General features: G+C 34.1%; 1 protein-coding gene across 1 annotated transcript in view; it reads right to left on the reverse strand.

Moving 5' to 3' along the window:
* Positions 1-27,589, reverse strand: part of EDIL3 (EGF like and discoidin domains 3) — a 387,262-nt gene that overhangs the window by 141,140 nt on the left and 218,533 nt on the right. Inside the window, exon 5 of the mRNA XM_019746385.3 lies at positions 13,243-13,356. Coding sequence (XP_019601944.1) covers positions 13,243-13,356 — 114 coding nt within the window. The remainder of the gene's footprint in view (positions 1-13,242; positions 13,357-27,589) is intronic.

The following is a 27,589-nucleotide window of genomic DNA, read 5'->3' on the forward strand; positions in this document are numbered from 1 at the left end:
TTTGTTTTTTTGTTTTCTGGTTTTTGTTTGTTTGTTTTTAGGTAATGAGTAATCAGCATTTACTTTGTATTTGATGCTATGATTCTGGATGACTGACACTTTTTTGGTTAACTTAGACACTAGCTGCCTTCTTCTAAAGCGACTGTGTATATGGTATTGGCAACCCAAATAACTACATGAATTAAAAACCTCTAATAGAAAATAACTGATTTTAAGAAAATCGAAAAGGACCTGGTTCAAGGGAGACTGAATGTGCTCACCTTTAGATAGTAGCCCCTGGCCAGGAGGGATGTTCTTCTGTTTATCTCTTCTCCCTTGTCTTTTACATATAGGTTAGTGTCCATAGGTAACTTAGAATACCTCACCTCACTACAGGGTTACAAACTTTCCAAACCTGTACTGTTGGTGAGAGGCAGCAATGGATTCAGTAAAAACTCAACCCTGCTAATAAAACCTCTGTAAACACAATGAGAAAAATGTGGCTTAAGAATATCATCCACTGCTTTTTTATTTACAGTATTTTTCATACATGGAGCTAGAGAACAATACTCAGCAGAAAGGCCAGGACGGACAGTCAATGAAAATGGCTCATTAATACCTTTATTTCTAAAAGCCTCATCCATATTATACAGCAGGAAAAGGAAAAAATCTTTTGCAGCCAATAAGCCATTAACTCAGGGTTCTGAACCTTTTCTACACTATAGATCCTTATTATCAATCTGGCAAAGCCTAAAGGCCTATCATAACAGCACTTTTTACGGAAGCACAATGTAATTATCAAAGTATTTAAAAATGTGTGATATCGTAATATAGGTGCTTATCTATTAACATATTAAATAATAGACATGGTGGCAGGTCCACTATTATTTCGCATTTGTGAAAATATAGATTATATTTTCGGGTGTGTGTAATGAATATAATATAGTATGAAGATACCTGATTTCTATTAATGACAAAATCATTAGTACTGTTAGCACTACTATTTATTGTTGCCTACATTTTTAATTGATGGAAACTATAATTTTCAGGTGGCCATTAGTAAAAATAAACATCTGATTTTTGTTTATTTGTCAAAGGACACAGGCACCTTGAATTCTATCCACCCACCCCTGGAGGGTCCTGTACCCTAGGGAAAAAACTTGGCATTAACTACTTAATTCCTCTTGGAAAGTGTTCATGTTCTGTCCAACTGAAAACTATTAACAATGGTGGAATCCAGGAATAATTCTAGTGGAAAAGAAAATGGCATTATTTAGTTACTACTGAGTGGATAAGAGGCAATATTTAGATGCCAAAGAGTCGTTTTATGGAAGGTTAAAAAATTGTGAGTCTGCTGGACTATACCAGAGAAAATATAAAGTGAATTTTATTTTGAACAAACCTCCACAAATATTCTTGGATTTCTTGGAGCTAAGAGCTGCAGTTTCAATTTCTTGGTGTTTTGTAGTTAGATAATAGTGCTGAGTATTTATAGGCTTCCTTATATAACTATAGTTCTATCTATTTTTCTTGTCAGAATAGTTTATTTTCTGTCCCTGCTCCTGTTTTCCTTGAATTTTAGTATTGGATTTACTGACTTTGCTCTGGCTCTACTTCTTTTTATAGAACCATATTCCTCAAGTTCAATTTATTTTTAAGTTGATACTTTATGTGTCCATTCCCTTTAGAACTCTAAAAAGAATGTGTATTATTGACCAGATAAAGCTATTAAGGTAACTATTATGAAATTTATTTTTAGGTCCTTGGCCACTTTAATGGCTCTTTGGGGTTTAAGATATGCTCAAAATAGAGTATACCATAACCTGGGAGGAGGGGTCTGTGGCTATTATTTCTTACTCAGCACCTGCTCAGTCTGGAAGAGTTGCAACCTGGCATTCTCTTCGACACCCACTGCAATTATTTAAGGGTATTTAAGGGCCATTAATGGTTTGAGGCTCCAAATTAAAACGTCTTTCCTTTGGTATCCATTTCCTTGACCAGCTTCTTTTTGAAACATTCTTTCCCTTGCTTTAAGTCTTTATTCTCTTTCAATTTCTGTGATTATTCTTTTATTTTATTGTGTACCTTTGCAGATAGAATTTCTTTACCTGCCTTAAATTCTATCTTTAGCAATCTTTTGCTCTTTACTCTTTTTACTCTCTCCCTTGACACTAACATTCAATCTCATCACTTCACCATTCTCATCTGATCTCCCAATCTAAATCTTTATTACTAGTACTCCCCTGAGCTATCATCTGCATTTTAATTACTAGCTGTACTACCCCAACAGGATGTACCAATTGCACCTACAATTTAATATGCCTATGCAGGAAAGACATCTGTGTGCCTCCTATCCTTTGGTTGAAGAAGATTGCTTTGAAGATGAAATCCAAAATATGTAAGTGGCTCTCTGCTTATATACTTTATGGGGAGATTTAAAATATTGGAAGCTATAACTTCCAATTCTGTTGATGTGATTGAAAATTGTAGCTAGGGTCATGGCAGTTGCTGTCACCACCCAACTTATCTCCATTGTTGCCAGTAAGATATTATTGCAACTATTTGAAACCCCTGGGATTTCAAGATATCACACAAAATGGTGCATATTTAGTAAAAGATCAGGAATCATCTATATTTTTTCATTCTGCTATTTAAGAAAAGCATTTATCTCTGCTGTTCAGTGGATGTGATAAAAGCAGAAACCACTGTCGTTTGGGCCTACAATTTCCCCATTATGAAATAACCGTTGCAGCCTCACTTCAATATTCTGACACGAAATTTCACTAAAAAACCCAAAAATGTCATGTAAACATGTGTAGAGGATAATTACTGGTCCACAAATTATATTTTAACCATCTTCCAACTATAAAGGCCTAGGATGACTTTGTTCTAGTAGTTTCCTTATAGAAAGATTTATTTCTATATTATACATACTTTATTTGGGTTCTTACCCCCAACTGCCAACACACCTTTGCTTTACAAGGGTGAGGGATGGGGGTGACGGTTGAAAAGACTAATATTTTCAGTCTGAAAAACAACAACAACAATATTTTTCAATCATATACTACAATTCTAAATTTTATGAGGATGATATTAAATTATCCTGTCCCCAAACTCTCCTGATCTCTGCATACTTCATCTTTGTCTTTGAAACAGGAAATAGTAGAGTGAGTTTTATCCTGGAGATTAATTCAAGACTAAATTGTAATCCCTGGACATACACAGTTTAGCACATAATGGGAATGATATAATTTGAAAATCAAGAAGGTCCTACTGGATGTTTCAGTAATTATTTGCAATCAAATACAAAACTGTCAGGCAATGAGAATCTGATTCAACTTGTCAGAGGTATTTAGGAAGTCCTAAGGGGTTTATTTCAGCATTTGGCAGATATATTTTTTTTGTGTCTTTTTTTTAATGAGGTTATCACTTTAAGGTAGAGCAGGTGCACTTTCAAGTGTGATATGCCTGTCCAAAAAACTGTTGGGCAACATTTGGAAAATATACCCAGAGGCATCTGATTGAAGATGGAACTTCTGTGTCAGACACAGAAAATCCAATTTGGTTTTGTCATTGAGTCAATTTTTTGTGTTTATTGTTGCAAAGATTTCACCCTGCAGTAATGTTGGAATCATTTCTTCCCTCAAGGGCTATTGATATAGCTGTGCAGTATTGTTTCTGTTTAAAAAATGTATTGTCATACCTTAAAAAATAATCTGAGAAATTAATTTATAATACTTATCTATACTCAAGTATTCATAGCTATGGTTATTTTCACTTATAATCTGCATATATTTATGGGTAGATTTAAAATATTATGAATCCTGATTTAACATTATACAATTAACCCTGAATATAAAGCTTTCATCAATCCAGTTGATTTCCTTATTTTTTTATTATGTTTACAAAAGATGACAGCCAGGGGTTAACTATCCTCTCCTATCCTATTGGAATTCTGGATTAATTCCTAATTTATGTATTTAAAGAAAGTAATCTTAAATTTATATTAGGCAGTGCTTTCAAAGACAAAATTCATTGCAAAAACATGTCATTATAAATTTTTAAAACAGAGCAAAATATTTTTTAATCTGGAATAAAAATAGGATTAGAGCTAATAATTATTTTTCTCTGTTTCTGTTTGATTTGTTGATACATTTACAAAAGTTCAAGTCTATTTTGCTGTTTTAAAAGGACCTGTGGTTACACAAAAAGATAATTTATGAGATAGATTTTAATATATAAATATTGCTCGGCATCCACTGGTTTTCACCCCACATTGTCAAGGACTAAAATGTAAATGGCCATCCTAAAAATCTCATCACATGATGACTATTAGCAATCGAACTCATTCACTAACTATTAAATAAATATTAAGATTCTTATGGACAAAGGGTCTGTATGTCCTTTAGCATATCTTCTTTGTCATAAAATTCTTATCACCACACTCCTTTTTAATTTGTATTTATTTATTTATTTATTTATTTATTTATTTATTTATTTATTTATTTTTGGTGATACCTACTATACATTCAGATCTCAGCTCAAATGTCACTTTCTCAAACCCCCCAAACAGGAGAGACACCCCTGTCGTGGCTCTTTATTCTTGTCATTCATGGCACTGATCATGTTTTATAATTAGATATTATATAATTCTTGTTTTTCTCTCTCACTCATCTGTATACACTATGAGAGTAGGCTGAATTTATTTTAATTACCTTTGTTGCTCCACCTCTAGAGAGTGGCTACTATTTGATGCAATTTGTTGAATGAATGAATTCATTCATATATGTTCTCAAAACCTCCTACACAGTTATGTAAAGAAAAAAAATCAATAAATACTTGTGGCTAGTTTATTTGATCACACAACTGAATACATTCATTATGTTATAAAACCAGACTTATCCAATTTTCTTATTAAATATTTATGTATGCATTAATTCTCCATATAAATAACTTTTATTTTTAAAACTTTATTTTATATCAGACTCCCTTTATATTTTGCTTTTGAATCTATGTCCTCCTGGACATAGCAGGGTAGGAATTCAGTTTTATGTAGTTTAAAACTGCATATAATCTTTGACCATCTATATAGGGTAAGAAAATACTGGAATTATTCATTCCATGGTTAGTTTCTGTTCACCATTCACTAAAATACTAGATCAAATAAAGGTGACAGCTTACAATAATTGCAAACATAAAAACATAGATAAAAATGAAATTAGATATTCGTGGTTCAGAAGTACATTGTAATTTCATAAACCAAAGAAACTCCTATCTCCTATAATGGTTTTGGTTGACTAATAATATTTTTTATAACTTTATATTAATAGCATAGGATTTTCTAAAGTTATGTACTTATAAAACATGATATGCAAGACATTATAGCTGACTTTTACACAATTTGTCAAGTACATAGTAAGTTACTAAAGATAGGCAGTTGTTTGAGTATATAATAAAAATTTTAAATTTCACACATTTATAAGAAAATAAAAGGTGGGCTACATTGGCATTTCAAATAACTTAAATGTCCTTGCATCTGTTTTTCTAATTTATGCAATTATTTATTTACAACATTGACTGATACAGGTATTTTCCAAGGTACTTTATATATGCTATTAATTTTAATCTGTCCATCAATATAAACCAAACAGTATTATTAATTCCATTTACAGATGAGAATTCTGAGGCTCAGAAAGGGCAACTAATTTGTTCAGACATATAGTTCCACAAAAAAAAAAAAAAAGTTTAAACCCTAGTTCTGTTCAAATGCAAAGCCTGTACTCTTTCCTCTTACTCTCTCAAGTGCAAGAGATCTTAAAGTGTACAGTGTAATAAATAGTGTTTCTTTCACCCTACAAGGGCAGGCTTATCATGTTTCAGAATACAGGCTCTGCAGCTGCAGTGCCTGAGGTTAAGGCCATTCTGTGCGGTTTACTAGCCATGTGAATCTACGCAAATTATTTCATCACTCAGTAGTTCAGTTCTCTCGATAAAACTGAGCCAGAGACAAATAGAACCTACTAAAAGAGTGCTAAGAAGATTAAATGAATTAATATTTAAAGTACTTAGGACAGTGCTTGGCATGTGGTAAATTAAGTCTTGAACATTAACATCAACATTATCACATGATGATTAGTTGGTGACAAAATATTAAGATATAGGTGAGTGAGTGTAGTTATTTGAAAATTTGCCTTTGCAAAAACAACTCAGTGTTCAGCATATAAAAATACGTATCACATAATTTATTTATGTATAAAATGTTTTAGCAATTTTCACTAAGCCTGCACTTGGCAGCACACACTGATATCAAAAGAAAGAATACATATGTACCTTTACATATTATCTATTGTATATATTTTTGTATTTAAAAATATTAGCTCATTTGTAATGAAGTCTTAAAGAGTTATAGCTCCTTAAAGAGAATGATAAGAAAATGCTTACAGTTTTCAAAATACATTCACGTGTATCATCATCTTTTGTCCTTATTACTTTATAGATACAATTCTTAAAGCAAAGGGTTATAGAATTATCTAGATTATTTTACTAAATTTTTAAAAACCTGGATAATTTTGACATTTAGAAACATTATTTTATCCGCAGTTGAAGATTTTAGTTTTCACTTTTAATAAAACCCTCTGAAATCATTCAAGTCTTCATATTTTTTGGCATAACAATTTGGAGACATTGCATTATGAGAGCTCCCTTGGCTATCTTAATTTCCAGAAATAGTGTCAGAAATGAAAATGAATTTGCGTGCCATTTCTGAAATTTAATCAGGTCACATTTAAACACCCAGGAGGTAACTATATATGGCTATTATGGGACACATAGCCCAATAACTGAAAACAATCCTAGTTATCTTTAGATTAGCTAACTAAAGTGCTATCAATTTTCATTGCACTTACTTTAGTTTAAACATCGTGTTCAGTTAAATGTACATGGTGAAGGATATCTGTTCTTATGAGGATAGGTTTCCATTCCAGTTCATACTCATTTTCCTTTCAAGCTATTTATGAGAATGGCTGTCTGAACACTTCAGTGTATACTATTTAAAAGTTACAAGGAAATGTAAATTATGACTTTAATTAAAAGAATTGCTGTAATATTATAATAAATACTATGGAAACATTTAAATTATTTTCACATATCAATGAAAAGAAACTAATTAAAAAAATAATCAAACTTAATCAAATCCCATGTAATCAATAAATGGAAAATAAAACCAAAAAATAACTGAGATCTGCCAAAGTCAATGGTAAGTTGTATGAACCTTATCTGGAAATCTAAACTGAAATTCTTTAAATGAGAAGTATTATTGCTTTAAGCTACCTATAAACATAATTACTGTGTTTCTCTGAAAATAAGACCTAGCCGGACAATCAGCTCTAATGATTCTTTTGGAGCAAAAATTAATATAAGACCCGGTTCTTACTATAAGACCGGGTATAATATAATATAATATACTATAATATAAGACCCAGTCTTATATTATATTATATTATACCTGGTCTTATATTTATCTTTGCTCCAAAAGATACATTAGAGCTGATTGTCCAGCTAGGTCTTATTTTCAGGGAAACACGGTAATAAATATAGACATACTTTTTGCCAAGTATCAAAACATTTGTTACTAATGTTTCATATAATTGCATTATTATTGAAAATGTTTAATAAGTGATTTACATAATAAAAATTATTACCACATAATTGGGCATCACGTCATAATAGATAGGGTTGGATATAAATGTATCCCTTAGAAAGTAAAAGTGCTTAATAGCTATATTAATTAAAGACATATATTATAATAAAAAACTCACATAGATTTTTTTATATAATATTTATTAAAGTGGTGCCGCAACATAAACATCTTGCATTCATATGTGTCTAGGGATTGATATGGATGAGAAATAAATAAGTGATCTAAGATCAACTATCAAGATGTTTGCTGCAGAAGTGGCCTAAAAAGGAAAACATGATCTTTGCTTACGTCTCTTATTTTAAATCCGTTGGTATAACCCCATTGCAAAATAGAATCATAAAAGGTTTTTATCAAGTCAAAGGAAAGTGATTCAACTTGTAATACCACTTACTGTGTACCAATTAATATACCAGATTATAGTTTATTATACTGGCAAATGCAGCCTTAGAATACTGTTTAAAAGTGGAAAATGTGGGCAAAAAATAACTCGATAGTAGTTGAAGATAATGAGAAATGAGATATCTTCCCAACACTTAAAGAACTCAGAGTGCCAAGGTCATTCATTCATTCATTCATTCATTCAAATATTTATTGAGCACGTATTGTTTGCCAGCCCTGTTTTGTTAATTATAATTACAACAGTAAATCTCTCCTTCATGGAGTATATACTCCATTGTATTAGTCAATAAACAATATATAAACGTAAACATATGATGCTAGTGATTACTGCTAAGGAGGAAAACTGTAGCAGAGAAGGGAGGAGTGTGTGTTTTGGCATGTTGCTTTAGGGAGGTGGAGAGCTCAGGGAAAGCCTCATTGAGGAGATGTCTTTTATGAAAGGACATGAAGGAAGTGCCAGAGTATTCATGACAGATACTATAGAAAAAGGAAAATAGGAAAGGAAATGCTCTAGGGCCAGAAGGTGCCAGGTGTGTGCCAGGAAAGGCTGGAGCATAAGAAAATGAGAATCCCAGGAGATGAAGTGGGAGAGGTGAGCGAGCAGGGTAGAAGCACAGCAGGTCCTGCAGGACTCAGGAAACAGCAGGACTGCAGTTCTCACTGTCTGAGATCAGCAGCCCATCAAAGATTCTGAGCTGAGAGGTGATGCATTCTGACTTCGGTTTTCACAGGTTCCCTCTGGCTGTTAAGAACAGACTATGGAAGGAGCACAGACAGAAGGAAGGAAGGCCTTCTCTTAAGTAAAACTGTCTAGTGGGAACCTTTGTGTTTTTAAAAAACTTGCTTTTCTCAAGATCCATGCATGTTGTTGCAAATGGCACTATTTCATCCTTTCTTATTGCAGAGTAGTATTCCATTGTCTATGTATATATATATGCTGAGTGAAATGCGTCACACACAAAAAGTTGAGAACCATATGATTTCACCAATACATGGGATATAAAACTGAAAACAACCAAAGAACAAGACAAACAAATGAAGAATCGAAAACTCATAGACACAGGCAACAGTGTAGCGATTACCAGAGGCTAACGGGGGAGGCGGGTGGTAGATAAGGGCAAAGGGGATCAAATATATGGTGATGGAAGGAGAACTGACTCTGGGTGGTGAACACACAATGTGATACATAGATGATGTCTTACAGAATTGTACACCTGAAATCTATGTAACTTTACTAACAATTGTCACCCCAGTAAACTTTAAAAGAAAACAAAAACAAAACACTTTTTTCACCTCCTTTGACTTACAATTTTCTCCCTATGACAAATTCCTTTTGGAGTGAGTGTGAGTTTGTGAGTGTAAGTGTGTGTGTGTGTGTGTATGTACGCACGTGCGTGTGCTTCCTGGGAGCCTCATGGTTAGCATGGAGGCCTGGTATAACTTTCCCTTGTCTCTCCTTTTTATTTTCCATTGTCTTTCTAAAGCTTGCCCGCTAGCATCTGCTCTTCTTTAGCTATTCATCCTTTTCTATTCATCTATATTTCCATTTGTTTCTGCCATTCACCTTCCTGTTTCCCCTTGCAAAATGAGAGGGGGGAGAAATACAGGTGGGCAAAAGAAGCAGAGAAAGATATATGGTCAGTCCAGTGTTTTCTTCACATATCTAGTGCTCTCATTAAATGTTCATTTGAAATATAATTATTATTTTCAGATCATAAACATACTATCAGTCTATTTAAAAATCAAAATATGTAGAAGTATAATAATGAAGACACAACTATAATATGATAAATACTAAACTATCTACTTCCTTTGTGGGAAGATTCTATTGATGTTCTTCCTTTTTAAATTTTTTTTCTGTTGTGTTTAATTTTATTGAACTGAGAAACACCATCAATTAAAGATAAGTAATATTTGCCTTCCATGTTTATTGTAAATATTTCCCCAGTTTATTGTGTTTTATAGTTTACTATATTTGTACAGATAATTTATTGTTGTATTCAATTGTATTCCTTTGCAATATCTTCTATTATATATTATTTTGGGGGGCGTTGAGAATGATTTCATCTTAAAATATACCAGTACTTAACTAACTCATCAGTAGAAATAAGAAAGAAGTGGGACAAGGTAGGCAAATACGAGTGCAGGAGATTAGACTGCAGACAGTGTGGATTTGAACACAAGGATAATAGCAATTCAGTACAGCTGTCCTCTGACCTGCCCAGTGGTTAGTCTCCATCATTCTCCCTCCCTGAAAGATCTTCCAAAGCAAAGGCCATCTCAACCATAATTGCAGGCATAGCCGACCTAATGATACCCCTGTGGGACATGATAGAAAGCCCAGAAGCAAGTTTATCAACCTTACTAAAGAGTGGAAGCTGGCACATTGGTTATAATCTGTAATGGTATTTCTGAAGGTCCTAACCTCAGTCTGCTTAGAGCAGGCACTGCCTGGAACCTGCGGGTGTTTCTTTGTGTCCTATCATGAGTGAATGCTCTGAGTTCTCAAAGTGTACACCCAAATCATCACTGTGGCAGAATGCACTTTCTTACTCTGAATTTTAAAAAATTCTAAGAAGCCACAGAAAATAACAGAACCATATCCCCAGAAACCTAGACAATGCAGAGACTCAGGATCCTTAATTTATTATAACCTTATACAAATCAATCAAATAAAAACAACATCCCACTAGGAATGTATTTTAGAGTGTATTATAAGTGTTCTCTTTTTGCTGGGGCACCGAGATGAACAGAATGTTATGTGGGAGAATGTCAGAGCATATGCTAGCTTAAGGGAGGCACCTAGCTATCGCATGCATGTTCAAAAAGAAATCTGAATTTAAGTATAAATATTATATAAATATAAAACCAAGTCCAAAAGAACAAGGAATTTCATTAACTATAATATAAAAAACTGACTGAAAGACATGAGGCTCAAACTGGTGGCAATTAAATTCAAAACAAATTTCAACATATCCTTCCATAATTAATCAGGTTCTTTCTTCTTATGGGTATTTTCAGATGTGGTGATCTCAGCAAATCTCTGAAGGGAGGATGGACAGGCTTGTTACTGTTTTACACGTCTAGTTGACAACCAGATCTCCTTTCATTTTCAGCACATAGGCAAACAACTGACTGTCCAGTTGCTCTTTGGTCAGTGTGAGGGACAAGGGCATGTATATAACTCTAAGCTCTAGGGCTTCTCTCCTGGGAGATGATGCTGTCTACAACCTTAGAAACCAGTTCTTAAGCTCACTCAAAGAGCTAGGACTTGACTACCTTACAGAGACACTCATCCTTAGGTAGGATTCCCATGACATGGCCCCTACAGTTCTCCTGAAGCTCTCCTCCTCCTCGTGCTTCCTTGGCCAGGCCTCCCATGGGACTGAGGTGGCCTTGACATGCCTAGACATGCTTTACCCAGACATTGTTTTAAACTCTGCAAAAGTTCCAGTACTGCCTTTATTCTGGCACCAGATATCACTTTTTGCTTCGTGAAAGTCAAGTAGTCAAAACACTGCCATCAGTGTTCTGTTCTTCATCATATTAATAAAGTGTTCATTTTCAGACACTTTGGGGGTTGCTTTTTAACACAACTTGCAGTGCTGACTGGGCAGCCATCTTCAAGACCCATGAATCAAAGTAAAGAAGGATGAAAGAGTTAGGAAAGGTAGGAAAAGGATCAGTTGAACCTGAATTTAAGTTAACTTAGTGGGTGGTCAGTTAAATGTTTTATAGTAAGTGTTGCTAGATTAGTTGACTGCATGGCTATTGGTCTATTTGGTTGTATGGTCAACCCGCTTACTCAGACCGCCCTTTCCTTCCACCCGTCTGTGCCTGCAGCTTCTTCATCAAGTCATGCTCAACATCCTTTTCCAATTATTCTTAAGCTTAGAAAATGTTTTCCCAATCCAAGGCATTTCTTTGATATTGAGAATTTCATTTTTTTTAATAAAAGTTTTTCAGGAATAGGGTAATGAGCATCCCCAAATCATAATTTTATTTATTTATAACCCAAATGAAATCTTCAAAAATTTTCCATTTTATTTTATAAATTGCCATTGCCAAAGGGGAAGGAAAAGAGGGTAAGTGAGAAATAAAATTGCTACTATGGCTAAAGAGGAAGGAGAGAGAGAGAGAGAGAGAGAGAGAGAGAGAGAGAGAGAGAGAGAGAGAGAGAGAGAGAGAGAAACAGAAAAGGACCTATACTGTGCTTTCATGTTCATCTTGTTCAGCTCTATCTGAAGAGACATCTCTATTTAGAGGAAACTACTCTGAACCAGGAATCACAAGACCTGATGCTGAATTCCATTTCATCATGCTTGTCACTTACTGTGAGAGCTCAGGCAAATCACACAACCTACGTGTCTCAGTTTCTGCATCTGAATTCTCATTTGCATCTGCTTCGTGAATTCCCATAACGTTGTGATGCTCTAATAGTATAATATCCATCAAAGCTGCAGCACTATCAAGTTTCTGTATGTGCTCAACAATTATTACAACTCTATTATTATTGTTCTCATTAGCAGGTAGGTATTTGTGCCCCATTCTGGTCACATCTCATGAACATAATCCTGTTACTACCTTTTCCTAGTTTTTTGTTTGTTTTAGGGAAGAAGGGGTGCTTTGTGTTTCTTTGTAAACACTTCAAGTAAATTATTGTCCTATCATTTGACCTATAATCTCAAGACTGTCTTAGGCTTCCAAGAAGACAAATTGCGTGCAAAAGTCTTACTAATGTGTTGGCAACTTAACATGAATCCTGCATTATCTCTCCCTTTTATTTGTGATAGAGGCTATCTAGTTAGGGTATCCTGAATATATTGTCTGAACCAGAGTAACCACTCTGGTGAAAATGTAGGTCATGCACATACTAAAAAGCCGAAAAGGGATTCCTGAGAGAAATGCACTTGGATCTCTGAGGAACTGTTGCCCTCCTTTCAGACCACAGGATGACGAGTCCTGTGCCTACCAGGCACTGAGACCTACCCAGAGACTATATATATATATACACATATATATTAATAATAGTAAAACAACAAATATGAAATGTGCTATTTCAATAAATTATGAATTCTGGAAGGAAAGTATATTGATTTCAGCCCAGATTCCATAATAAATAGAGAATAGACAAATAAAAGTTTTATATATATTTGAAAACTTACTGTATTGACAATTTCTTCCCATGAATTCACCTGGGCACTCACAGGAATAGTTCGCAACAAGGTCTGTACATATTCCACCATTTTTGCAAGGCTCAGCTTCACATTCATTTATGTCTGAGGAAAACAGACAGAACAGAGGAAGAGAATTATTGGTGAAAAACATGATTAGTTACAGAAGATTTTAGCCATTACAAATAAAAGAAAGTCTAAGTAATGCTATTACTTTGTGTGTGTGTGTGTGTGTGTGTGTGTGTGTGTATCTTGAGTCCATAATACAGATGCTGCTTAAAATCAACTATTTAGTAACAATTAACAATCAAATTAAATCAAGCACAAACGGAACTGAGAACCCAAATGAAGGACCAACAGAACTAAATCACTCTTCAGTCTGAAAATAAATATGAATAGTATGGGGAAATATTCAGTGTATCCTTAGAATCAAATCAAACAAATTAATCCTGATAGAGGGATGAATTGGTATCACTTACAAGATCTAGAAACCTCCCCTGAAGCAACAACTGCCAATTAACACTGTCTCATTTCATCTTAATTCATTAAAATTCTAACTGACAGAGATGTTTTAGTTTCTAAATAGTTTGCCTTTGATGAATGCGATGAGAAGCAAATTAGACTTAATAGCTAAAGCTCATTACATGCAAAGTGTAATAAATTTAAATGATGATCACTTCCTAATCTCTTTCAAGGGTTTCTAAAGTTAGAATGACTGAAGGGACTTACCTTTGGTATACCATTTTTATACCTGATGCAAAGTCATATGCAATACAAAACATTCAGCAAATTATACTAATTTCCAAGCTGATTGTGGACAACAGAGACACTGGATATGATGTGAAATTAATAAAGTAATAATGACTAATTCAGTCAAATATCAATCATTGATATTTCCAAATCCTTCCCTCTAAGCTTACACAGCACCATGCTGGGTTCTGTGGGAGCTAGTGAAGTAGGCAGGGGAAACACTGCTCCCCACGGCGTTCTCTTCGTATCATGTACCCCAATGAACTCCTTCTCTGCTTTTATTCCCACAACTCTCTTTTCTCTTAACCTTCTTACAAAACTTAAATGATGTTACTTAGGAATTTTCTACTTCTATGCCTTTCACCCTTTCACCTGGTCAGACTGTGAGCTTCGCAAACGCAGCATCTGCACTGTTCTTTGTACCTCTATAAAAGCCTCACACTATCTGGAAGAGTACTAGTGCCCAATAAATGTTTCCTAATAATTTCTAACACAAAATCAGAAAGAGTAGTGCAGATATAAATATAAATATAAATTATAAATAATTTCAGATGTGGAATGTGCCTTCTGATACACTACCATGTATCAAAAAAAGTCCTGGGTTTTCATAGTGCTTGAAGCAATATGATCATTAAATTACCCCCTCAAGATCCAACAAGGGCAAAGTACTAGGAAAATCTGTATTTTGCCCTTTCTTTTATTGTCTTTCTTCTAAACATCATCTCTTGGAAACAAAGTTGTCAACCTCTCATTCTAAGCTTACTGAAAAATTTTCGTTTAAATTTTCCTAGGCAGGTGATGACTGTCTCTGAAAAAGCCATCCTTTTTGGTTTATGACTGGCTGTCACAGCTTGAGAGTAGAAACAATTCATGACTGTGTTCAGAAAGAATCTAAATAATTTTGAGCAATTTATAACATCAAATAATAGAATACAATTAGAATTTCATAGTCTCTAGAAATAGCTGTGTGTTATAAAATATAATAGACTCCCAAATACTTAACAACTAAAACTCTCCAGAAATAAAGGGGAAACAAAAGATAGGAAGGGAAGAAAGGAAGAGCAAGAGGGAGGAAAGGAGGGATTAAGGAAGGAAGTCATTGATTTTTTTTTTAATCTGATGTAATATTTAGCTCGTTTTAGTCTTAACAAAATTTCACTTAGTTTTTAGATTGTCCTAACATGGAAAATATTTTCATTAATTTAAATTTTGAAAGTGGCACAAGAGTCAATGGTTTTTTGTTGTTGTTTTTTGTTTTGGGAGCTCAATGTAAGACAATGGAAATGTTTGGCTACTTTGGAACATACCTAATATGTCTTTCCCTTTATCATATCTACTAAAATTTATTTTAGATAAGAATATGTCAACAGCTGATAAGTTAAATCTTCATGTCTTAGAGAATACGTTGTCGTATTTTGTAAGTTAGACATAAAAAGCTATTCTTTTATATACTGATAAGGGAGAAACTGAGTATTAATGCCTGAAGACCACATAAAGGACACATCATTTGATCTTGGACTTGAAGGAAGTGTTAATTAGGGTTAACAAGGACAAGATGGAAATGGTGGTGTATTTCCAAGCAGGGAACCAGAATGAGTCACAGCTTTGAAGGGAAATGTTTATGGTATGATGGTGTGTTCAAGTAAACGAATAGCACAGTTTGTTTGGCGCAGAGAGAGGGCAGGGGATACAGGAGCCCAGGTCTGAGGATGCAAATAAGGAGCAGACTGTGAAAAACACTTCGTACCAGCTGAGGGAATTGGCCTTTAACTTTCCACACTGAAGACCAGGAATTGGATGGGAGATTAGTCTCTGTACCCTTGTACTTTAGAAAGGCCTAGAGAAGATATATGTGGGGTGGACTTATGAAATGAATAAAGGAAGGCAGGACAGAGACCCACCCACACAAGATCTGATGTTAATATGTACAACATTTATGTTAATTCTCATGGAAGAGGCTCTAAGAATTTCCTCATTTTAAGATTGAAGTAGCTTATGAGTAAAATAAAACCCAGCTCTGCTGCTTTATAATATTAATAGAAAGAAGTTTTCATAGTCCATGATATGAGAGCAATCAAGAGTTAAAATATATATTACTAAGGACGGGCTCTATTCTTAACTTCCTTCCATCTTCCAAGTCTTTATACAATAAATAGTATTTAACACATGTGAATGTGACTAATCAAGACAAACCAACTTTTAAACTTTTACCTGCTCCATCAGGTCAGATCTACAATGGTCAATAAAAGAAATTATAATTAAGAACATAAAATTCTAAAAAACAAAAACAAGTTACACCTTTACCCAGAGCTTAGCAGGAGGTAGAATCAACTGGAATTGCATTGCTGATGTGAAAATGCTTTATAGCCATACTCAATTTGTGATAAAGAATGACCTATACATTGTCCATTTTTCAATTTTTAACTCAGAGAACTACCTTAAATATAAATTCATAAAATATAAATGTTATATTAAATGAGTTATGTTTTTAATATAGTAGAAAAAACAATTAAAACATTTCTACATGTGTGCATATGTAATAACACATAGGTGCAGAGAACAGATACAAATTATACAGAAGTGGTTATGTATTAGTATAATGTAGGAATTCTTTCAGCAGTGAAGGCTATTTGCACTGTGATTAACACTGCAAGCAATCTAAATGGAAACAGACCTCAATTTGAATAAATCATGTTTAATTAAAGTCCAGATATAAATGTTCACAGAACATAATGTAATGAAATGAAAATCAAACATCTTTGTAATAAGTCACATATACTTCTTTTTGTCACTGATCAAGACATTATCATTTCCAGAAATGTTCACATCTATTCCAAATATACTGGAATATACTAAATTATTTTCATAACTAAAAAGAACTTGACATAGTAGTCCCCATGTAAACTAGGAATTTCCAATTTGGTCATATTTATAGGTCATTTATAATAATAATAGCTATCATTTTTTGAGGTCTTTGCTTCTATGATTGCCTCATGAGAACTTTTTTTTTAAATTAAAGTTTACTGGGGTGACAATGGTTAGTAAAGTTACATAGGTTTCAGGTGTACAATTCTGTAATACATCATCTATATATCACATTGTGTGTTCACCACCCAGTCAGTTCTCCTTCCATCACCATATATTGATCCCGTTACCCTTTTCTACCTCCCCTCTCCTCCCTCACCCTCCGGTAACCACTAAACTGTTGTTTGTGTTTAAGAGTTTTTGTTTCTTTGTCTTGTTCCTTTGTTGTTTTCAGTTTCATATCCCCCATATCAGTGAAATCATATGGTTCTCAACTTTTTCTGTCTGACTTATTTCACTTAGCATAATAATCTCAAGAACTCTTTAAAAAAAAAACAAACCAACAGGCTCATTGAAAATTGGATTTTATAATCGAGATACCCAACTGAGTCCTAATTCCTCATTCTGAACACATACAACTTTGCTTCCCATCTTCTAGTCAGACTAAAACATGGCTTCAAGAGCTTAATATGGATTTCCAGATGTAAACTCTTGACACACCTTTTTTTATTGAGGGGAGAGGTGGCAGAGAAGGAAGGAAATGAGGTAAAGAAAGACTGAGAGGAAAAGATGAGAGTAGACAGATGGTCATAACAGTACAAATTTATTTGAAACAAAGAGGTACTTTACAAGGATTTCCAGGCCATTTGCACTGTTATCACAAACTACACAGATTATTAATTGCATATGCATAATTTAGACTCTTTATCTTTGCCATTACATTAAACTTTGCCCATTTTATGCAGATCTGTAAAGGTGTGTTGGTAATCTACCCTCTTTGTTTTGGGATTTTGCTCACAGAAATAATTGATTACAAAGTTACCATTTCCTTTTTGTGATGAGAATATTTAAGATCTACTCTCTTCATAACGTTCAAGTATATGATACAGTATTATTAGCTATAATCACCACACTGGACATTAGATTCCCAAACTTGTTAATTTTATAACTGGAAGTTTGTACCCTTTGACTAATATCTTTTCATTCCCCCTACTCACCCTAACACCTGGTAACCACCACTCTACTCTCTGTTTCTCTGAAATTGTCTTTCTTAGATTTCACATGTAAGTGAGATTATACTCACTTTGTCTTCCTCTGTTTGAATTATTTCACTTAGCATAATGTGCTATCATAATACTCTATCCAAGTTGTCAAAAATGGCAGGATTTCCTTCTTTCTCATGGCTGAGCAATATTTCTCTCTCTGTCTCTGTCTCTGTCTCTGTCTCTGTCTCTGTCTCTGTCTCTCTCTCTCTCTCTCTCTCTCTGTGTGCGTGCGCGCGCACGTGTGTGTGTGTGTGTGTGTGTGTGTGTGTACACTACATCTGCTCTATCTAGTCATTCATTGATGGACACTTCAGTTTTTCCATATCTTGGCTATTGTAAGCAATGCTATGGAAAACATTACAGAAGTTCTCCAAAAATTAGAAATAGAATTACCTTATGGTCCTTTGCATCCCCAAGTACACCCTGGCCCCATGAACATCAAAAAGGAACAACCAATTCTTGGGCTGAGCACCCTCATTTTGATATATTAAAAAGATACTATGATAGAACCTTCTTTTTTTTTTTTTTTTTTTCAAAGACATAGTTTCTTGATTCCTCGCTCATTTCCCTCAGGCTGTATTTTTTTCCTGCAATATTGTTATTGACTGTTAATTAGCCACCAAGAGCTTATTTCAAGAGCCTGCTCTATTTGATCCTTAATAACACATCTTCCCTGGGCTCCCCATTGGTTATTAAATATTCTCCAGACCTCCTGTAGTGATTAACTTTTAAAATTTGACCTTTTATTTTTGTTCTTATCAGAAGCCTGTGGCTTTTCAATTTCTCTTCTAAGGATGAACAAATTATAAATTTCTAGGAATTCTGTTCTCCCACTCAGATACTGAATTTGATTAGGTCATAAGCAGAATTACCTAGGGGATTTCCCAGTCATACATACGACCAGTTCTACATACTTTTAATCATGTGTGCTTGAACTTCTTTTTTATTTGGCATTCTGCTATATTACTAGTAATTCACTTTAAAGTAGCAAATTAAAATTAGCATTCTTCAATCAGAATGTATCACACACAAAATTTTTATAATATTTAATTGATAAACTTCACTTATGAAGAAACATAACATTAAGAAACCTAAATCCAAGGGGTATTTATCCATCACCACTTTCTACCAAAGCATACTCTCTGTCCATCTCTATCTTAGCAACATAACATTTATTTTGAGATCTCAATTTAGATGAAAAAACCTTTTGAAATAGAGAATTGAGACAGAACACAATTCTCAAGGGTGTTTCCATATAAAATTATTCCTGTAAGGTTTTATTTGCCTTAATGAGATATTTGGCCAGTAAGACAGCTATTCTAAGATACTTATATACAGCAAATCAGGGGAGATACAAGAAGGGTTGGAGGGTAATCAGGAGGGTTGTTTAACTCAAGTATTTGAGGTCTTGAAAAAAATCATAAATAAAATTTACATGAAAAACATACAGTATAAGCCAAAGAGAGCCAATGACTCTGGTGAAAATTTTCACCAAAGAGCAAACCATCTCAAAGGATGTTACCTCAGGGGCACATGGTTGACTAGAGCAGGTGTCCCAGCCTACTTATAAAGGGGTTCTATTAAGGAAAATAGACCTAAAACAATGTTTCTTTCAAAAGTTAGAACACTTAAAACATATTAATGACTGATAGGAACAAAAATTGATTCACTTCAGATATGGTATTGGAGTAGAGTTCTATGGATAACCTGAACCACCAGAAAGATGAACCTTAAGTCTGAAACATTTCTATAGTTAAAAATGACAAAACTGAAGCTGTCCTATTTACAGGCACCTCATGAGAAGGCAGGGTTCTTTGAAAAAGACAATAATACTGGGGAAAATAGAAGACAGCAGGAAATGAGAAGACCAAATATGTGATGGAATGACTCCGTGTAGAAGCCATAGGCATGAGTCTATAGGAGCTGAGCAGGGCTGTTGAGGACAGGACATTTTGGGCATCATTCATAGGGTCGCCAGGAGTTGCAGCCGATTCAACAGCACATAGCAACAATGCAAAGGCCCCACACCAGAGATTCTGATTTAAATGAACTTGGGTGGAATGAAAGCAGTGATATTGTTTATATAGAAGTCCAGGTGATGCTTATTGTAACCAGGGTTGATGGACACTGAGAAGAATCTCTGTATAGGAATCCCATCCATCCATCCATCCATCCATCCATCCATCCATCCATCCATCCATCCATCCTCCCATCTATCTACCATCCATCCTAGCTCTGTGCGAGGTGCTAAGAATGGAAAGATTAATGTGTGTTGGTCCCTTACAGTACAGTAAATATGCTCTTACAGTACAGTAAATAGACAAGGAAATAATCAGAGTACAAAATGAAAAGAGCTCTAATAGAAAAATAAATGCACAGTTTCTGAAAGGAACTCTATCAATAACTAAATCAGTCTAGCAGCCTACAGAATGCTGAGTTTTAGAGGAGGAGCTAACAGACTGGGGAAAATATTTCTGAGTTACTTGGAGTTATAAATACCTTACTCTATAAATTATTTTTTGAATTAGTATGCCTCTCATTATTCTGCAAATCTGAGAGTGACTCATTGTCCCCTAATTCTTTATTCCAGGTATGTAAGGTTGTGTATTTTCTGGTTTCCTACTTTTACAATGGTACATTGTTATTTATATATTTTTGCATATTCATAATGCTCTATCTCAAATTAATCACTCTACTCTGTCAACTATATGTTAAATTAGTTCACCTCTCTCTACTTTTAGTGATCAATATTAATTACCACCTATTTTGGATTTTTTCTGTATTTAGTCATCAGAAAGCAGTAACTGGCTAAGTGATATGGGTTTCATTCATGTGGGAAACACAGCTAAGTTTCATACGGTTGCCTTCACCCACTCATTCCTTCACTCATTCCCTCATTAAAATTTTGATGAGTACTTTTGTGAATCAGGCTCTAAAATATATGATTGAATACATCAGTGAATAGGGATAGTTCCTGTTCTAAGAGATCTCACCTCCTATAATTCTACTCAGGAGAGAGACAATTATAAAACAATATATAATGAAATATGTTCTATATATCATTAAGTACAAAATGTACTGTGATCTTAAAAGAGGCGGTGGCTTTACCTAGAGGCGTGAGGAAGAGTAATTATAAGTGATATTACATTGGTACTTAAAGGATTAGCAGAAGTTTTTATAGATGGGTTACAGTAGGAAGGAACATGAAAGAACTCAATGTTTTCAGTTGGGCCCTTTTAAATGTCTTGATGCGCACAGGGATTATGTGTGTGGAACTATTCTAGATGGCGGTTACTAGGTAGTCTGGGACCAGCTTTTTATGGCTTTACAAATCAAGTTGAAGGAGTTTGAACTTTAGTCCTTGAGTACTGGAGAGTTACTAGAGAATTCAAGAAGTGTGAAAGGGAGCATGGAATTGAATAGATCTGCATTTTAGAAGCTCAGTCACATATTCTAGAATTTCATTACTGGTACCATTTTGGAAAAATAATTCAAAAAGTAAAAAGGAAAATTTATGTTGAGTCCTTAACACTTAGACCACATAACATGATGACTATAGACACACATTTTTAAACATTCAGCTTGGTTTGTAATGCATACAGACTTCCTAATATTTAGGGTTGCCATATTTAGCAAATAAAAATACATGATGCCGTGCAATATGTAGCTCATACTAATACAAATACAGTTTATATGAAATTGAAATTTACCTGGACATCCTGTATTTTATCTAGGAATCCTACTTGAATTGTCAACTACAAGGTGATTTCTCCACATTTTCTTTCTTGTCTTTTATATAAGCACTTTAATTTTCAGCATATGGTCATATTTTTCTTTTCTTTTTTTTTTCTTTTTAGCAGACACCAAGGAAAATTACTTACTGTGAAAATCGTTATTGACAAACGAGTCCTCCTCAGGCTTTTGCTCAAACTAAAATTCATTGCTTGCATTCTGCAAATTGGTTCATAATCTTTAGAGCTTACTTCTACATAGGTTTCAATAATACAAGTACGGAAAAACGACACTTCAGGATGATAACTGATGACAACAATTAGCACATTCATCCATTTGTAGATTACTTACTTTGTGCCAAATATTGTTCTAAATGTTTTATATATAACATCACACCCTCTGAGCTAGTTACTGTTATCATAACTGTTTTACAGATGAGGGAATCGAGACATTGGAAATGTAAAAAACTTGCCCAGAGTCACATAGGTGGTAAAACGAGATGAAAGCCCAGATAACTTTTCTCAAGAATCTATGCTATTCACCAGTACACTTTACCACCGCTATGAAATATTAATACTCCCTCTTCCTTTCACGTCATGCTTGCCTTCAAGGTCCAACTCTATGTGCCGAGGGGAGGAAATATGAGCTAATACGCGCTCCTTCATCTCAAAATGTTTATAGTGTTCTAGAAATAATAGCACTGCTGCTCTAGGACAGACTCTAGTCCTAAAATCTTAGTTTAGAATACTTTTTTCTTCTATTCCACTCAGTAATTTTTCTCAAAACCTTAAGTGGTTTGGGCTTAATGAACATCTGTTCTTATTTTATTCCTGAAATCTACAACTGCTTGTCTATTTAGAAATGGATTTCTTTACCTCTTACATTCTTTTATACATGTGTTTTAACTTTGCAATCAGATGAGAGATACATTTGTTTTTGTTTCTTTCTTTACAGAGGGCATGGACATACAACCAAATTTTTTATTTTCCAGCAGTGACAATCCACATTATTTAAAAATCTTTATTTGGAAATAGCATGCATACAAAAAGTATGGAAAACAACAAAATTAAATGAATTATCGTTAAAAGTCAAGATGTGTAACCACCACCAACTTCAAACACAAAAGCACTGCCAGTATGTGAAAAGCCTTCAAGCGCCCATTCCACTTACAACACCCCCTCACTCCCCTAACGGATCTGCTCACAGTGGCAATCGCAGCCTCACTCTGCAAATGGCTTATTAGTGTTAATACTTAAATATGCATTTCTAAACAGTACCATTTATTCTTGCCTATGTGTGGACTTTATAATAATACTTTTAAAAATGACTCAATATGTGCTCTGTCGATTGTGGCTTCATTCACAATGTTGCTGCAGGGGGCTGCACTCAATTCATTTTCATTGCTTTATAATATTCCTCAGTAAAATATACTGTCATGCATTTTCCATTTCTATTGTTCTTTTAAGTACATGTTAATGTTTTGAGGGTTGTTACTCTTTTTCTTTATGAGGGGGAACAGTTATATATAGAGAGGGTAGGACAATAATTTTAGGATTATCATCATGTATTTGTTGCAAAACTATTTTTTGTTTCTAAATATAAAAAATACTTCTTGGTTTTTAAAGACTAATATTTAATCTCTAAAGAATACAAATTACTCTTTGACTTATAGACTGTATGCTAGTTATAATTCATTCTGTTATAGTGCTGGTCAAAGTATTAGATTAGAGATGTGCAATTTGTGCCGTAAGATCAAGTTTCAACCATTAGCTACACATGGTTGAAACTTCTTGTGAATTAAGTTATACTTGGCACATTTAGAGTAATTACCTTAGTAGATACAGCTAAAATAAAACTTTCCTGTGGAAGGCCCAAAACTAAAATCCATAATTTAGTTTTTTCCATCTATTGAACCTTTCTCTAGAAAACTGTACAAACATGCCAAAATATGAAATTTTGTATTCAATTTTAGGGCATTTAGGATCCCCTGAGCCATGCTCGATTCCCTTCCTATTGTTAATGGCATTTGTGTTGTTCCTGGAAATAAAAGCATCAATGAGCATGATTGCATATGTCTCGATGCATAAGTTTTTTCGTTTTTCTGGATACACCTAGGAGTGAAATGGCTGAGTCATTTATATATCTAGTAGATAAGGCCAAAATGGTTTTTAAGGTGGTTTCATCAATTTGCACTCTATCAGCAATTTAAATCATAATATTTTTAAAGATACCAATTGCATGAAACTTGTAGGTAACCACTTATTTCACTTCATATACAAGTTGTAAATAGAGAGCTTAACACCAATATGTCTTTTTAAAGATACATTTTACCAAGAGCAGCTTTTAAAGGAATAAATGAAAACTTCAATTCCCCAGGTTGAATTATATTTCTCTTCAATGACCATGACTTTTAAAAAAATACACAGTAACTTACACTACAAATGATGCACCAGTGAAAGCATGTAAGAAACACCACATTTAAATAACAGGCACTGCTGCAGTTAAATTCTCTATATGCTGAAAAATAATTTCACTTAACTTTAGAATTAATTTCTTAAAAACAACTCTATAAATTAATTCTCACCTACAGACACATGTAGATTCACATGATAAAAAAAACACAAAAACTTCCTATTCCTACATTTCAATATGTTTGAAATTTTATAAGCATAATTAAAAATGATGTCCAAAAATAATGATTTATGTTACACTTCTAAAGCTACTGTGAGGATTAAATGAGGTAATTTATGGAAAAAAATATCGTGTAAACACTAAGGACTGTAAAAAATATGTACATTACTGTAATATGGGTTAATCCATATTCATATTGTTCTGTAAAATGTTTCTTGGTTATCCCACTGGATGAAAACATAGGTAAATTTTTAATGAGACTTCTATACATAGAAAGTTCTACTTTGGGGGTTATCACCTGAGTAAATAAATGGGTAGGATTTTCATAAATATTCTACAGATGAGCACCCTTGCCTTGGAGAAGCATGAAAGACAGTATTTATCCCCATAATTGCAAAACCTGTGGAAATTTTGATCCACTGAATGGGGTAATTCAACAGATACTTTTTAACATATTGCATTCTAAAATGGTAGTATTTATTTATTTTTTTTTAACTACAGCATCAAATCTCTATACATTTTGGCTAATAGGTCACTGAGATGTAAAACTGATAGACATAAATTATGGCTAGTAAATATAGAGAACGCTCCTTTTTAAAATTCTTAGGTATTTCAGTTCCCATAAAAGTGAAAGAGCTGGGTGGCCAGATTCCTCTCATTTCCAGAGTCTCATCTACATAATTATAGGAGTTTTCCTGGATTCCTGGCAGAGCTGGAGGCAGCAAAACATCTGCCCCACTTAAGGCCACCATGGAAGAATCTGCTTCAAGCATTCAACTCACTACGCAAGTGCCAAAACAGTGCTGCTTACATGCCATATTTTTCATATTTTATTTTCTCTCCTAAATTTATTGTTAAGTACTCCAAATCGACATATTTCCTTCATTAAAAGTGATAACGTTGGGATTCAAGAGAACTTTTGTTACTGGCCAAGATAGTAATGGGGACCAGAATTGCCCTCCCGCCTAAAATAAGCAAGTAAGTAAAAGAGACAAAATAGGTATAGAAGACAACAGTTTTCAAAACACTGAACGTTATGAAAGAAAGGACAGTAGTAATCCAGGCAGGCCCTACAAATGCCCAGGTTTACTACCTTAAGAGGGATTCCAGGCCATTGCACAGACAGGAAGAATCCAGGTGGAGCCTGGCAAACTCCCTGGGTTGAAGAGAGCTGAGAGGTTACACAGAGGCAGCCCTGGATCTGCAGCGTCTGTCCAGACACTGCAGTGCCCACTCAGGTATTTGGCTGAGTATGGATCAGCTCAGGCAAGTGAGGAAAGAACATCTAAATGGCATAAAGGGAGCAATATTTGGAGATCACACCAAGCCAGGAAAACTGCAAGTTAGATTGGAAAATAAACTAATGCAGGGGGCATTGGGCAGAGGACACAGAATGGTCTTGCCTGAATAGCCTGGAATGATTAGTCGTGGACTAAACACCTCATTGGTCCTGCCTGACAATCTTATAAGCAGGATCCAAAAGGACCAAACTGTTTCCAAGTAACTGAACTGTGTAAGAGTACTAAGCTGAAGAGGATATACAGGACTACAGAGTATCAAGCATGCAACAAGGTAAAATTCATGTCTGGAATACAGTCGCGATTAACAGGCATGCAAAAAAAAAAAAAAAGAGAGAGACAAACCATATATTAGATTAGCAGACAAGGATATTAAAATGGTTTCTATAACTGTGTTCCATATATTGAGAATGTTAAATAGAGTCATGGAAACTATAAAAAGAGACTCAAATTGAACTTCCAGAGGTGAAAACTATAATGTATGAGATGAAAAATACATTAGAAGGAAATAAAGCCAATTAGACACTACAGAAGAAAAGATCAGTGAATTTTAAAGACAGAATAGAAACTATAAAGAATAAAACAAACGGACAAAAAATTGGACGTTAGTGAGTGATGGGACACAAGTATAAGTAGCCTAATATAGAAGTGACCGGAGTTCCTGAAAAGGAGAGAGCAGAAAATATGATGAAAATTTTGCCACAGATCCAGGCAACTCAGCAAACCCCCAGCACCAGAAATATGAAGAAAACTACACAAAGGCATATCATGATTACAAAAAAATGTAATAGTAATTCTGCAGATAAATGTAGTCTTTTCAATAAATGATGCTGGAACGAATGAATATCTATATGAGAAAAAAAAGAAACTTGATCCATATATAATACTATATACAAACATTAACTCAAAATTGTAGACCTTAAAGTAAAACCTAAAACTATAAAAACAAGTAGGAGAATTAATTTCTTAAAAATAACTATGGGAGAAATTTTTTCTGGGCTCAGTTTAGACAGATTTATTGTTTAGTTACAAACTCAAAAACATGAGTCCTTAAAATTAATAAACTGTACTTTCTCTGAATTATAAACATCTGCCCTTCAAAATCAATTTTAAGAGAATGAAAAGGCAAGCGACAGATTGGGAGGATATATTTATAAATAAAATATCTTGATAAAGTACTTGTATCCAGAATGTATAAAGAATTATTAAAACTCAATGAGACAAAACAAACGACTCAAAAAAAAATTAGGATAAAGATTTGAACAGACACCTCACAAAAGAATATATATGTATGTATGTATATACACAAAGAAACATATAAAAAGATGTTTGACATCATTTGTCATTAGAGCAATGCAAATTAATACCAAAAAATGATATCATTACACAACTACTACCATGGCAAAGATTAAAGAGTGACTATAGCAAGTGTTGGTGAGGATGGGGGTGAATTAATCTCTCATACACTTTTGGTCAGAATGTAAAATGATACAACAGTTCAGAAAATAGTTTCACAGTTTCTCAAATGCTTAAACATACATCTACCATATGATCCAGTGTTTCAAATCCTAGGTATTTACACAAAAGAAATGAAGCTTATATCCATAAAAGACTTGTGTGAGTGTTCATAGCAGCTTTATGTGTAATAGCCAAAAACTGGAAACACCCCAAATATCCATCAGTCAGTGAGTGGATAAATAAATTGTGGTATACCCAGACAATTAGTACTACACAACAATAAAAAAAAGAAAAATGAATGAACTATTGATACAAGCAACAACATGAAGGGATTTCAGAATAAATATGCTGAGTGAAAGAAACCAGACAAAACAACGTATTTTCTGATTCTACTTAGAT

Source organism: Rhinolophus sinicus, chromosome 3 (genome assembly GCF_057876585.1).
Source record: "Rhinolophus sinicus isolate RSI-liver-muscle chromosome 3, RSI-T2T, whole genome shotgun sequence".
In the NCBI taxonomy this organism is placed as follows: domain Eukaryota; kingdom Metazoa; phylum Chordata; class Mammalia; order Chiroptera; family Rhinolophidae; genus Rhinolophus; species Rhinolophus sinicus.